This window comes from Ostrea edulis, chromosome 1 (assembly GCF_947568905.1).
Source record: "Ostrea edulis chromosome 1, xbOstEdul1.1, whole genome shotgun sequence".
Lineage (NCBI taxonomy): Eukaryota > Metazoa > Mollusca > Bivalvia > Ostreida > Ostreidae > Ostrea > Ostrea edulis.
The window spans coordinates 62,056,319-62,070,691 of NC_079164.1; the positions used below are offsets into that span (position 1 = coordinate 62,056,319).

General features: G+C 35.9%; 1 protein-coding gene and 1 long non-coding RNA gene across 2 annotated transcripts in view; one reads left to right on the top strand and one right to left on the bottom strand.

The window, feature by feature from the left end:
- LOC125648395 (uncharacterized) overlaps positions 1-14,373 on the bottom strand; it is a 113,690-nt gene that overhangs the window by 65,219 nt on the left and 34,098 nt on the right. The window contains exons 20-29 of the mRNA XM_048875446.2: positions 11,902-12,016; positions 9,949-10,112; positions 9,387-9,501; positions 5,631-5,797; positions 5,213-5,327; positions 3,575-3,774; positions 2,607-2,721; positions 911-1,107; positions 558-672; positions 148-365 (exon numbers count right to left, since the gene is read on the bottom strand). Coding sequence (XP_048731403.2) covers positions 148-365; positions 558-672; positions 911-1,107; positions 2,607-2,721; positions 3,575-3,774; positions 5,213-5,327; positions 5,631-5,797; positions 9,387-9,501; positions 9,949-10,112; positions 11,902-12,016 — 1,521 coding nt within the window. The remainder of the gene's footprint in view (positions 1-147; positions 366-557; positions 673-910; positions 1,108-2,606; positions 2,722-3,574; positions 3,775-5,212; positions 5,328-5,630; positions 5,798-9,386; positions 9,502-9,948; positions 10,113-11,901; positions 12,017-14,373) is intronic.
- Positions 12,489-13,286, top strand: LOC130052032 (uncharacterized). The gene is made up of 2 exons (XR_008800373.1): positions 12,489-12,723; positions 12,987-13,286. It is a non-coding gene; the product is annotated as an uncharacterized LOC130052032 (long non-coding RNA).

The window sequence follows — 14,373 nt, forward strand, 5'->3', positions numbered from 1 at the left end:
CTATGTGTACCTATAAGCTATCCTATCTGCAAAAAATGGACAACAGCAGAAAATACGCGTCATACAGTATCTTATCAAAATTAAAGGAATGAAAAGACATCAGAAATCGGATTACTTTTGGTTCTAAATAATACATATTCAAATAACCTGGCAATGCAGGAGCAGGTGTTGGAGTGGCCACATTTGACCCTGGAGAGGGGGAAGCAGTGGGGTGGGGATTGGGTGCAGGGGTGGGAATGACACTTCCTCCATTGATAGTTCCTGAAACAGCCACACCATTACAGTAGGGCACCTTGCAGCAGATGGGATCTTTTGGGTCAGGCTGCATGGTGCAGGAGGCTGACACTGGTGGGTAGGTGGCACATCTAAAATTAGCATAGAACACATCTAAAATTAGCACAGAACACATCTAAAATTAGCACAGAACAAATCGAAGTTGAATTGGTCTGTTTACATTAGAAACAAAAGTTTTCTACATTTCTATTCCAAAATTGTACATATAACATTGAGACAAATAATTCATGTGATGATCATCATTAAAAGAAGCTGTCCATTACCTTTGGCTGCACCTATACACGCCTTTGACTCCATCTTCACAGACACAGGCAAAATCACAACCATCATACCACTTTTGTCCCTGAGTGTAAGTCTGACCTTTGTATGTGCAGACATCTGCAGGGGGAAAACATCAATCCAATAACATAAAATGTTTTTGTGTACATAGTACACATCAAGAGCACGAAGCATGGATTTTAGTTTGACATCCTTTATATAGCAATCAAGTGCCATGTCACCACGTTTAAAGGCCATAACAGAGCAGGTTCCTCCTTTGCAATATGGCATCATTCAAAAAGTATTACTCTTCAATATTAATTCTATCCATTAACCTACGTATGATCATATAACATACCTTTGGGCTTTGGTGCTTGGGTTGGCAGCTGAGGTGAGGGTCCAGGTGTGGGTCCACCTGGTGGGGCTGGGGTTGCAGGGCTAGGGGCTCCAGTAGGAGACAGAGTAGGGGAGTCACACTGTGGCACTTTACAACAGGGGTTTGAAGGATCTTTAGTCAAGATGCATCCTGCAGGCAAATTGAGGTATTTTCGGCACCTTGAAAATGAAAACACTATTTAAATACAGATATTTCCTGCATTACATTGTTTTACTTACTAGTATTTAAAATCAAGATGTTGCACATGTGTGAATATTCTGACAATAAATCAAATGTTTACTGTATATGCAATGAATTATAAGCTGTTGCACTAACACAGGTGAACCAGTTCCTATACACATCTTTAAGTTTTTAATTCATAATTAATTTATGTTCATTTGAACTGGTGAATAAGAACACAAGCACCTTTATACCCAAAACCAAGTTGGCATGTTTAGTTTATACATTTTGTAGATAAAGGGTTGGGCTTTCATAACAAGAGGCCCATGGGCCACATCACTCACCTGAGTCACCGTGGCTAAAGATTTTCCATATATATTTGCATGTAAAACTTTGATCCCTATTGTGGCCTCAACCAACCCCCCGGGGCCATGATATTTACAAACTTGAATCTGCACTATGTCAGGAAGCTTTCATGTAAATGTCAATTTCTTTGGCCCAATGGTTCTTGAGAAGATTTTTAAAGATCTTCCCTTTTTATTTGTATATATAAAACTTTTGATTCCCTATTGTAGCCCCATCCTATTCACGGGGGCCATTATTTGAACAAACTTGAATCTGCACTATGTCGGGAAACTTTCATGTAAATTTGTACTTTCCTGGCCCAGTGGTTCTTGAGAAGAAGATTTTTAAAGATTTTCCCTATATATTTGTATGTAAAACTTTGATCCCCTATTGTGGCCCTATCCTACCCTTGGGGGTAATGATTTGAACAAACTTGAATCTGCACTATATCAGGAAGCTTTCACGTGAATGTCAGCTCTTCTGGCCTAGCGGTTCTTAAAAGAAGATTTTTAAATCATCCCAATTGCATTTTTGTGATTATCTCCCCATTGAAGGGGGACATAGCCCTTCATTTGACCAAACTTGAAATGAAAGCCCTTCACCCAAGGATGCTTTTTATTAAGTTTGGTTGAAATTGGCCCAGTGGTTCTGGAAAAGAAGTCAAAAAAATGTTTACAAACAGACGGACAGACAGACGACGGACAACAGGCAATCAGAAAAGCTAACTTGAGCTCAGGTGATCTAAAAACTTCAGCTGTTTTAAAATTTAATTATAAATGGTAGTTCATAAAATAATACAATTAAGACATGTTCACACAATAAAGTCTTGCAAAATATAAGATTAAATCTGGTGGTAAGCAATGATTGTGTTAATAGTACCAGACTTTACATCAACCTAGAGAAGATGTTTACAATGCAACATTCCTCTGACCTTGTCCTCGTCAAAATGGACTTTAATTCAAGGTCAAAATACAACTTCTGGGTCATAGCAACCTCTGTCTCTTAATGCAACATAATGCTTGAGATAACCTTGGAACAGACATAGATATTGAACATTGCATCTACAGAAATACATGGATTTTTTTCACTGCTAAGTTTCTCTGGAATCATCAAAGTCTGTACATTGTATTATCAATAAACAAACTATACTTACTTTTCTGTACATTCATATTTGCCCATTAAAGCATTCACACATTTGCAGTTGTAATCACAGCCATCCTCCCAAGTCTGGTTCTGTGTGTATCGTATACCCTTGTACTCGCAGAAATCTAAACAAACATTACTAATATCCATGTACATGAAATTACTCCATTTTTTATACTGTGCTTTTTCTTTTCTATTCAAGCACAAGTACATGCATGCATGATATGCATGTCGCTTACTTTAATGAGGATATAGTAAAAATTCTGTTTGGTTTATTGTATCAACCGAAAACTACGAGTCTCTGTTAAGATTGTAACTCAACAGGAGCGTTGATGTCTAGATTCAGTTTTTTTCTGCCCTATACAGGATGAAAATATGTCATTCAGTAAACTGAAAGGTGATTGAGTGGCAGAGCTCTACCATTCATTCACCTTTCCTGACCTTTCAGTCGACTTGAGTGGCAGAGCTCTACCATTCATTCACCTTTCCTGACCTTTCAGTCGACTGAGTGGCAGAGCTCTACCATTCATTCACCTTCTCTGACCTTTCAGTCGACTGAGTGGCAGAGCTCTACCATTCATTCACCTTCTCTGACCTTTCAGTCGACTGAGTGGCAGAGCTCTACCATTCATTCACCTTTCCTGACCTTTCAGTCGACTGAGTGGCAGAGCTCTACCATTCATTCACCTTCTCTGACCTTTCAGTCGACTGAGTGGCAGAGCTCTACCATTCATTCACCTTTCCTGACCTTTCAGTCGACTGAGTGGCAGAGCTCTACCATTCATTCACCTTTCCTGACCTTTCAGTCGACTGAGTGGCAAAGCTCTACCATTTAGTCACCTTTCTAGACCTTTCAGTCGACTGAATGGCACAGTTTCATCCTATGCAAACTTTTGGTTGACTCCTTGATCAAATGAAAACTAATAGATTCATCTTACATAGTCATCAATACAATCACAAATCAATTTCCCTACTTACTGAAGAGCTTAGGGGCTAGCGTGGGGCCACCTGGAACTGGCGCTGGGGTAGGAATATTAATAATACCGCTGATCACTCCAGGGGCAGCAGTGGGGATCTTGTTGGGATTAGTGATGTTACATTTTGGAGCCAAACAGCATGGATCATCCGGATCTGAAGCCAATTTACAACCAGTCGGGATGCTGTTATACTTAGGGCACCTATTATAAAAACAAGCTCAATACAATTTCAACTGTCAAATATTATTTTTAATTCTGAGAGAAAAAAACAAGTCTGCAAGATTGCATAGCAATACATGTCCCCTGCCGACTGACCCAAGTCAAGTCGTTTGTGTGATATTCTGTATGAATAATCGAGCATCAACAGTTTATGTATAATTTTTTAAAAAAGAAAACTTTATAATAGATTCAGTAAATTATATGAAACTTAACACAATACAAATATAGAAAACTAGACAAACAGAGTACATAAATTGAAGAAGTTCAGTCACCCATTACACTGCCTTACAATATCTGTTAGAATTAGACAATTCTGATGAAAATGAAACTTGATCCATATTTACTCATTACATAACAACATATCAAATTTCAGTTTTCTAAGTAAGAGCAAACCAGAGAAAGGTTCAGCAATCTACATTTTGTACAAAGTCTTGTAAAAAAAAAAAAACAAAAAAAAAACAAAAAAACAAGCCAACTGTGATGAAACTTAACTTCATCTGTAAATATACATTTGCAAATCACAAGCCATATTTCAGCTTCCTAAGTCAAAGCATGTTGAAGAAAGTCTGGAAAACGAATTTGTGACAAACAAATGGAAAGAGAGGAAACTCATAGTCCCATTTGGCTTTGCCAGTAAGAGACAAATAATTGCTTTACTTATAAGGGGCAAATATAAATGGTACCTAAATCAAAATCTGTTTCTCAATTTTGACTGACCCAGGAAAATGCTTGACTCAAAACATGGTATTGCTACTTCTCTCACGACAATGAAACTATATTTAGAATTTTTCCTCGAGCTCTCTGACTTGAATATGAATGCATCTTTGATGTAAATCCTTGGTAAAAGTGACTACTGAATGTCAATTTTTTCATATTCTTTCCCCCCAAATTAACATATTTTTCTTACCTAACCAAATTGTTATAGAAACAGACTGCAGCAAAGGCAGTGGGGTGTTGGCAGTCGATGATTCATGGATGCACATTAAAATTTTGACAGAGAATAGTTTAAAGTAGAGAAATTTTATGGGCATAATTCATTTATTTACATTAATCCGTTAAGCATGCAAAATTTTGCAACACATTATACAGCATATTCAGATTTTTTTCTTGTGCTATTTGACTTCAATTTTTAGCGTATGTTATACTTCAAACCTTGGTTAAAGTTATTCAATCACTAAATGTAACATTTCCCCCCACTTTTTTGGCCCCAATTCAAGGTATTTTCTAACCTACCTCTAAAGAGTCAAAGTTAGGGGATCCAATGGGAAATATATATATATATATATATATATATATATATATATATATCTTAATTTTGGACTGAATTGTTATAAAGTTTGTCATCCACAAACTTAAGTGACACTGAATCATTTACATCATAAATTATTCATAAACCATTCACTGTGAATGAACAAATTACCTGTCATTACAAACATAAAGACCTCTGGATGCATCGTCACATCTGCATCTAAACAAGCATCCATCATCCCAAGTCTGGCCTTGTACATAGGAGGCACCCTGGTACACACAATACCCTAAAATCAACATAGACATCATAGATTCTAGAATGAACAGATAACTCTGAGCTATGTGTACTACATGTATGTTACCAACAACAACAATCTTAACAAGAGATGTTTGTAAAACACATATGCCCCCCATGGTGCAAAACACGTGGTCTACCAACCGACCGACCGACAGGTGCAAACCAATATGCCCCTCTTCTTTGAAGGGGGGCATAACTATTTACATACTTTGTAATGGACTACCAATAACACTGATGGTAGAAAAGACATTACACCATAATCATTGACAACATCTGTTTATAAGTTGCTCACTTAGATTTGGTGCTAGTGTGGGAATGATGTCTGGTTTGCCAGTGGGTCCTGTTCCCGAGATGACTGCTGTTGTAGCTGTGAAATCACACTGTGGCTTCTTACAGCAAGGGTTGGTAAAGTCACTGACTAGTTGACAGTTTGGAGGTAAGTTGGTGTACTTGGGGCATCTGTAAAACACATTCCAGCAAAGCATGCTTTATCTTAACATTCAGTCCCCCCCCCCCCTTAAAAATCACATACAACACTTTGCACAATTGTGTTATGGAAAGACACCCTATAAAAAACCAAGAGGATACAATTCTTTATCTATACACAATCATATACAACCAATAGGTGCTTGACATTACAGAAAATTCATACAAACAACATACCTACAATAAATAAACTACAACCGTCCTAACACCCTGACACAATTGGATGGTGGAAAATATTGAATTTGTATTCAAGAATAATTGGTTTTTAAGATATACTTTGGACAATGTAAACATAACACCTCCTCCCTCAAAATGGATAAAATACCCACAACTTCCTAGAATGTTAAAAAAAATGTCAATCAAAATAACAGGTGCACCACTTCATTATTCATGTAAGATATAAACTAAGTTTTAATCAAATCTGTTCATATGTGTTAAAGATAAACTCTAAACAAATTTTAAAAGTCTGTGGACGGACGTTACGACGGACAAGGTGATTCCAATATACTCCCCTAAATGTCCTTTTGTGGGGATATATACACTGTAGGTGTGATTCTGTAACATTAAGCACCAGTGATGTAACTAACAAAAGTATGGTAATGTTTGAGTGCAAACTGAGATTACTGATAAATTAAAAGCAACTATACAATATTCAAGGATTAGTTTTCGTAAAAAGGTAACGAAAGATTTTTGCAGTTCTTTGATCCGCTCTGCTACAGTTAAATCCAATTCTGAACCCTCCCCCCAAACTGGACTCTATATTGTGTGTAAAAAGGATTTCAGAACTATGACTTCAACTCGTCTATTATATCCTAGATCAGTCAATGCTACCTTCTACAATCCTACGAGAGAAAATTTGAAAAACATAGACAATTTTAATGAGAGGAATGACATAGGTTTTTTTCTAATCATTCAGACTAAAATATTGTTTCTTACAATAGGAAATTATCTACAGTTTATTCTTTTCTTTTTTTTAAATAATTGACAAATTCCAAACTGTATCGAGTCAGAACAAGAAAAGTTACCTATCAACAATAATAAACTAAATATTATGCAAAGGAAAATAAATAGTTGTAAAAGAAGATATTGGTCTAGACTATTTTCAAGATCCAAATCTAAAATTCGTTTATTTCTAGTTTGATATAATGATTGACCCAAATTTTGAGACCATTTTAAGTATAGCAGCATAGATTCACCAGAGACAAATTCATATACTAAAGTACATGGTGCATGGATACGTTTGCAACAAATTCAGGGGACGTACGTTTATATTTCAGTCCGTGAATGTTGACTTGTTTGCTGCATAACAAAATATTCATATCATTGAAATGATTAAATTAAAAACAAGATGTGTTGGTGACATATTTGTGATCATTGAAATGATTAAATTAAAAACAAGATGTGTTGGTGACATATTTGTGATCATTGAAATGATTAAATTAAAAACAAGATGTGTTTGTGACATATTTGTGATCATTGAAATGATTAAATTAAAAACAAGATGTGTTGGTGACATATTTGTGATCATTGAAATGATTAAATTAAAAACAAGATGTGTTTGTGACATATTTGATGTGTTGGTGACATATTTGTGACATATTTGTGACATATTTGTGTGTTTGTGACATATTTGTGACATATTTGTGTGTTTGTGACATATTTGTGTGTTTTTGACATATTTGTGTGTTTGTGACATATTTGTGACATATTTGTGTGTTTGTGACATATTTGTGACATATTTGTGTGTTTGTGACATATTTGTGTGTTGGTGACATATTTGTGTTGGTGACATATTTGTGTGTTGGTGACATATTTGTGTGTTTGTGACATATTTGTGTGTTTGTGACATATTTGTGTGTTGGTGACATATTTGTGTTGGTGACATATTTGTGTGTTTGTGACATATTTGTGTGTTTGTGACATATTTGTGTGTTGGTGACATATTTGTGATGTGTTTGTGACATAAGATGTGTTGGTGACATATTTGTGTGTTGGTGACATATTTGTGATGTGTTTGTGACATAAGATGTGTTGGTGACATATTTGTGTGTTTGTGACATATTTGTGTGTTGGTGACATATTTGTGTGTTTGTGACATATTTGTGATGTGTTGGTGACATATTTGTGATGTGTTGGTGACATATTTGTGATGTGTTGGTGACATATTTGTGACCCCCATATGGCACCAAAGTAATTATGGTACCCAAAGAGTTTAGAAAGGTGTACACATGCGAAATGTGGAAGCCTTATCACAAACTATTCAAAAGTTATGGGCAAGGTTAAAGTTTACGCAGACAAGTGAACATATAAACAGACAGAGGGATCAACAGACAAAAAAAATCTCCAAATATGATGGCATAAAAATGCATTGTATTGGACTATCCAGTAATATTACAAAAATAACTTATGGAAAACATTTTATCTAAACTTCCAAGATAATAAGTTATATTTCAACCAAGAAGTTGAAGAGCAGTTATTATTAATATGTTCGCTTCATAACCCATGACTTTCCCTGAAAAGTCTCTTTATACCATCAGAACCCTTTCCCTGATGTCCCATCTGTAGGTGTTTAAACAGAGCCCTAAAATATCTTTTTACGCATAACGCTTGTCACCAAACTTTGCTGACGATCGCAGTTCGTTAAATTGCCATCTTGTGACTTAGTCTCATAAACATATTGTAAGTCTTGCTGTTATGAGCCACCCAAACCTTATTTGTGCAGCTTTGATGACTATCAATTCTGTTATCTGGGGCTTACCAGGGCTGCGTTCAAGATCATAGCGGCTAGCCTAGCTGCTAGGTATGGTGGCTGATTTGTGCCATCTTACAATGTGTTGTCTTTTCGTTATTTTGAGGCGAAAAGTAGCAGATATTATCATTTTTTCATTATTTCGGGACAAAAAGTCGCTAAATATCGTTTTGTTGTCTTTTCACTTCGAAATAACACAAAGACGATAAAGTGTAAAGTGACACAAATCAGCCGCCATACCTAGCCCCTAGGCTAGCCACTACGATCTTGAACGCAGCCCTGTATCTCAAAGTGAATAACAAGTGAAATCAACCGTTTTGATGACATTTCATGATGTGCAATCAACTGTATTGATGACATCTCATGATGTGCAATCAACCGTATTGATGACATCTCATGATGTGCAATCAACTGTATTGACGACATCTCATGATGTGCAATCAACCGTATTGATGACAAGTGCAATCAACCATTTGGATACTTTATTATCTGATTGTGAGCATAATTTTGTAATAACTAATTGTTAAGTCAAACCTAACAGATACACACATTTGATACAATAACCCTGTGTAACTTCAAGAGTTTGATAAAAGCTAAAACTGATCGACATTTATGGAGTTGAAAAATAGATACAATAAAAACAAAATCCACATATTTCCAGGATATATTTATAGTCAATAAGATTAGTTTTGCACATTGAGGAGGGAATGGGGATTGTATGACCAGGAATAAGGCAGGTTCCTGTGATTAATTTAGTGAAATGCAAGAGGAAGTAAATGTTTTTACACCCAGTTTCGGCTGTGATTCTCTTACTTGTCTGTACACTGGTAATATCCCTGTTTAGCATCTGTACACACACAGTTTAGTTCACAGCCATCTTCCCACCTCTGATCCTGAGAGTATAGCACTCCTTTGTAAACACATTTTCCTGTATAAAACAAGATTATTTTTTTTTACAATTTCTCTTCAAAATTAAAGATCACAAGTTAATTTTGTAATAAGAAGTGACAGTCACTGAAATATATGTTTTGAAGAAATTGAAAATGGAACAGAACATGAATTATTGACAATGGACAACAATAACTCAGAAAGGAATCTATATTCATTCATTGTACTCTGTTTCTGCAATAAAGTTGGGTTTATGTTTTGTTGGGTGTAATGTGAGCGTCTCAAAGTTACTACTTCATTCTTGATGAATTTGCAGTAATTAATGACACAATCTGTGATACATCATTGACATGTTTCTGGCCGAATTTAGGTCAACTGAGTCACTCTGGTGATTTAAAGCTGTCATGCAGATTAAAAAAGTTTTGGGGACACTCAGAGGGGCAGAAAATGTTACTGGGACTAAGTCTTTTCATATTTTAGCACTCACCATTTTGTCCATCAACACCAGAGTAGATACCAGAAGGTGCAGGTGTTGGTACCTTGTTAGTTGACGTGGTATTATCTGGACACTGGGGAATCCGACAACAGGTTGGGTCATCTGGGTCAGTGACAAAAGTGCATGTGGGGGGAATGTTGGTATAAGTAGGACATCTGAATTGTACATAGAGAAAGGACTTCAAATTCTGTTGTTCAGACATAGACTCGTCTTTTTTTAAAATTAAAACCTGACCTGGAAAACTTCTGAAATACTCTTTCTAAGATAAAATTCTTATTAAAATAAAGATGTCTGCCGCATTGTTATAAATTGATAACTGTCACAAAATACCAAACTGTGAATGAGGAGCAGAACAGACATTATTATCTAAACATGGCAAAAAGACTTCTCTTCTAATGAGCATTTGCTAGCAAGTAGCATTTTCCAATATTTGAGGACCAAACAAATTATCAATAGGGAAGGGTTAGCAGGGAAACAAGTTACTCAATCACTAAACAAATTATCAATAGGGAAGGGTTAGCAGGGAAACAAATTACTCAATTACTAAACACAGAAAAATTTATTCTTCCTGTGAATTTTCCTGCTCCCCAGGGAGACTATACATAAGGGCTGTTCCAGAAATGATCAAATGGGGGGGTCGGGCGGCAAATGATATTTTTTTGTGTGGGTGGTCGTATTTTTTCATATTTTAATTGGTCCGTGGTTGGACTGTTAAAAAAATATTTATTATGGGTAGTGGGTAGTTTCTATTGTTTTATTTTGTGCCACGTGGGTGTTGAGTTTTCAGAATATTTTTATTGTCGCTCTTGTCGTGTTGGTTACAAAACGTCGGAGGGAAAATTGAAAACGTGCTTTCGAAATGCTGCTTCGAAATCGGAAATCGGAAGTAACATAGAACTATTCGAGTTGTCGCTCTTTGCAGCGCATAACTTTCCATTACGGCACTCTTCAAATTAGAGGCGCGTTTAGTAGGGTCCCTTTGGACGTGATGGCGGCGAACTCTGTTCTGTAGATTATTACAGTTTACAGTGCATCGATTTTGGGAATATTTTGAAACCAATAGGTATTCCGTTTTCTAATAAAAATAGGCAAACCTTAGTTGATTTATACGAGGGTACCGATGCGTTATATTTATCAGTCGGTGTGATGGTGATATAGAGGCCTCCGGGCGCGGGCTCCATTAGAAGACGAACGATTCGTGGAAAAACATATCCTGGCCATACCCATTTCATGATAATAGCATCGTTTGGACTCCCAATCTTTCCAACATTCCCGCCATAGATGCCTTTGATTGTTGTGACATCATTTCTTCAGAACTACTGTGATACAATGTCGCACAGGCATTACCGCGTCATTGACTAGAATGTTTGTCCCGAAAACCTCGCGAGATTTGTACCGTTTTCATTTTTAAAAATATTTTTGTGGTGGGTCTGGTTAGTTTTTTCTTTATTAGATGGGTCATTGTAAAATGAGTTTATTAATTTGATGGGTCATGGGGTAATTTTTTATTTTTTTTTATGGGTGCTTGGTATATACAAAAGGTGCCTCCCGACCCCCCCATGTATTTATTTCTGGAATAGCCCTAAGGTAAATTTGATATACTGCAAGTTCATATCAAACCTCTGAAATATATTGATTTCAAACTCTGCTACAGGACAAATAAGACACTGCAGAGTGAGGCATTTCCTCACAACATATACTATATTCACTGATAATGACCTTGATTCACGACCTTTCTCTGTAGCTAGAGTAACATTCCTTACATTGTATCCATAACATTGTTCACATACACACACATATATACACACAAGTGGAAGTTATATACCCCATACTTATTGCTAGGAATAAATAATCAAAATTCTGGTTACATAATTATCAATTTCAATGTGAATCAATGGCAATTTATTTTGAAATTGACAGGTGACTAATAATACATCTGTGTACCTTTCAATGCATCTGTATTTTCCATTCAAAGCATCCTCACACGTGCATTTATAACTGCAGCCATCGTACCAGGACTGACCCTGCTGGTAGTGTTTCCCATGATATTCACAGTAGTCTGAAAGTTAGATGATATTCTGTAACAGTGTATCAGTGTCACCATTGTCTATTGTATCCTGTAAAAATCTAAAACATGTGGAGGTAACCGTCAAGTACGGGTAAAAATCAGGAGAAATCAGTTATGAAAAACTCTTAATATTAGAATTATATCTACTAACTATAAACCTAAAAAAAAAAATTTTTCTAAAAACTTAAAATAGAGTGGGCAGCCTGTAGGCTGTCTGTGGGACACATACACATACATGCCAACTTTCCCGATTTGTGCGGGATTCTCCCGATTTGAAGCAGTTGAAAAGGCAAATCCCAATATCCCGATCGGGATTGCGAAAATACCCCGAAATCCCGATTTTCTAAAAATATCTCCCATTTTACGACAACAAACCCCCATTTCCAACCGGAATTTGAAATCCTGCGTCATTTCTGAACTGGCCAATCAGAAATCGGGACAATAGTCAGCCATTGCTGTTTACTTGTGTCGCATGGTATCGGGGTGGTGTAATTTACCTGGTCTGTCTGTGTTGGGGTGATTATCGGACAGTGCGAAGCATGTTTTGATAGTAATTAATCGGGAAGACGGATTTCAAATTGACATATCCTTTACATAAACGTGAATGGAGAATTGACAACGATGATAGTGTCACCACCAAACAATCGGACATTCCCGATTTTTGCCTCTCGCTGACAGCATCCAAAATATGCAATAAGGTACGTCAAATATATATATATTTTCCAACTATAATAATATAGGCTATCCGAATCTATCTGTCTATAGCGATGTATTATATAGTGTAGTATTGCTTATAGGAGTTATGAGATTGATCACTGTTCGTTATCTTCACTTTGCATTCAATAGACTTTGTGATGCGTAATTCGCACAAGTCTGTACAGAATTTTATATTGGCAAGTAGCCTTAATTTACAAGTAAAAACATATATTTTGATGTGGTTTTTTCCTGGTAATTATTTCAGATGTCATGGGTGCAAAGGTTTTGTTCGCCAACTTCATAGCAGGGCAGATCACTCCTTTTCTGGTTGCAATGCAGATTGTTCTACCAGACTCTGCAAGCCCATGTTTACAGACAAGCAAGATCGCCTTTGTAGTCGTACCTAAATCCATGTGCTTTAATTTAAATTTAGATATATAGACCAGCCAATGTTTATATGGTGTAAAAGGATGCAACTTTAAGTATTATTTGATAATATGTATGTGACTTGTTGTTGGAGAGGATTTTTTGCTGAATATTTTAATAAAATATTTATTTTAAAGTTGGTGGGTTTTTTTTGGGACACATACAGCAATAAAAGACAGTCCAACAGGAAACAGGGTAGAGAAAAAAACGTCACTCCTTCATAAACATGCATTAGAAAATAACCGCTTTTCCCTTGCATTGAATAGACCAGTGCCTCGTTAATACCAATATATAATTTGTTGAAATTTTCAGATATTATTTTTCACAGTTTATCATTCTGACAAAATTTTGGTCTCATTTGCAACATTGAAGATATACTATTTAAACAGCAATTCTAGCTTTAAGTTTGTTGGGGCCAATAAAGACTTATCATAATTTGGCTTTTAAAACCCCCATTGTGGCCCCATCGGTCCAGATTTAAATAACTTTCCATCTTCATTATATAAGGAAGCTTTCATGCGACTATTCTCAACTATCTCCCCTTGGAAAGGCGCATGGTCCTTATTTAACCAAACTTATTTACCTTTTACACAAAACTGCTTTTTGGAAAGTCAATTGAAATTGGCTCAATGGTACTATAGAAGATGAAAATTTCACAAAGTTTACCAGACATACATTTGCTTATGGACATACTGACAGATATTGGACAAAAACTATCAGAAAACCTAATGTGATTCAGATTGTTCAAAGTTCTGATCACTGGCAATTGCATCGCTTGGGGTCAAATTTACTATTAAAGAGTAAAGGTATAGAACTCTTAATATAGGGTACATAAGTTAGTCGATGTAAAAACAATAAACCAATTGATTAAAATTCTATTTTGTATTCTAATATATTCATACATAATCAATCTACATTACTACCAAAGTTCATACTAAGATATCATTTCTAAAATGAATTTCTTACCCCAACTCATAAAATGAAGTCTGTAATGGCTCCAATTGACTGAAATTTGTAAAACCGTCTGTACTTTCACTATTGCAACAATTCTGATCGGTGCCACCAACTACCCAAATTAACATCATTATTATAAACTGTCAAACACCTGTGTTAATGTGGTTTAGATAAAAATACACATGATAAGACATTTGTATATTTATAAAGACTTGTTATAAGCATAATTTATGTGCTATAATGAATCAATATTGATAAAAATTAGTATTTGA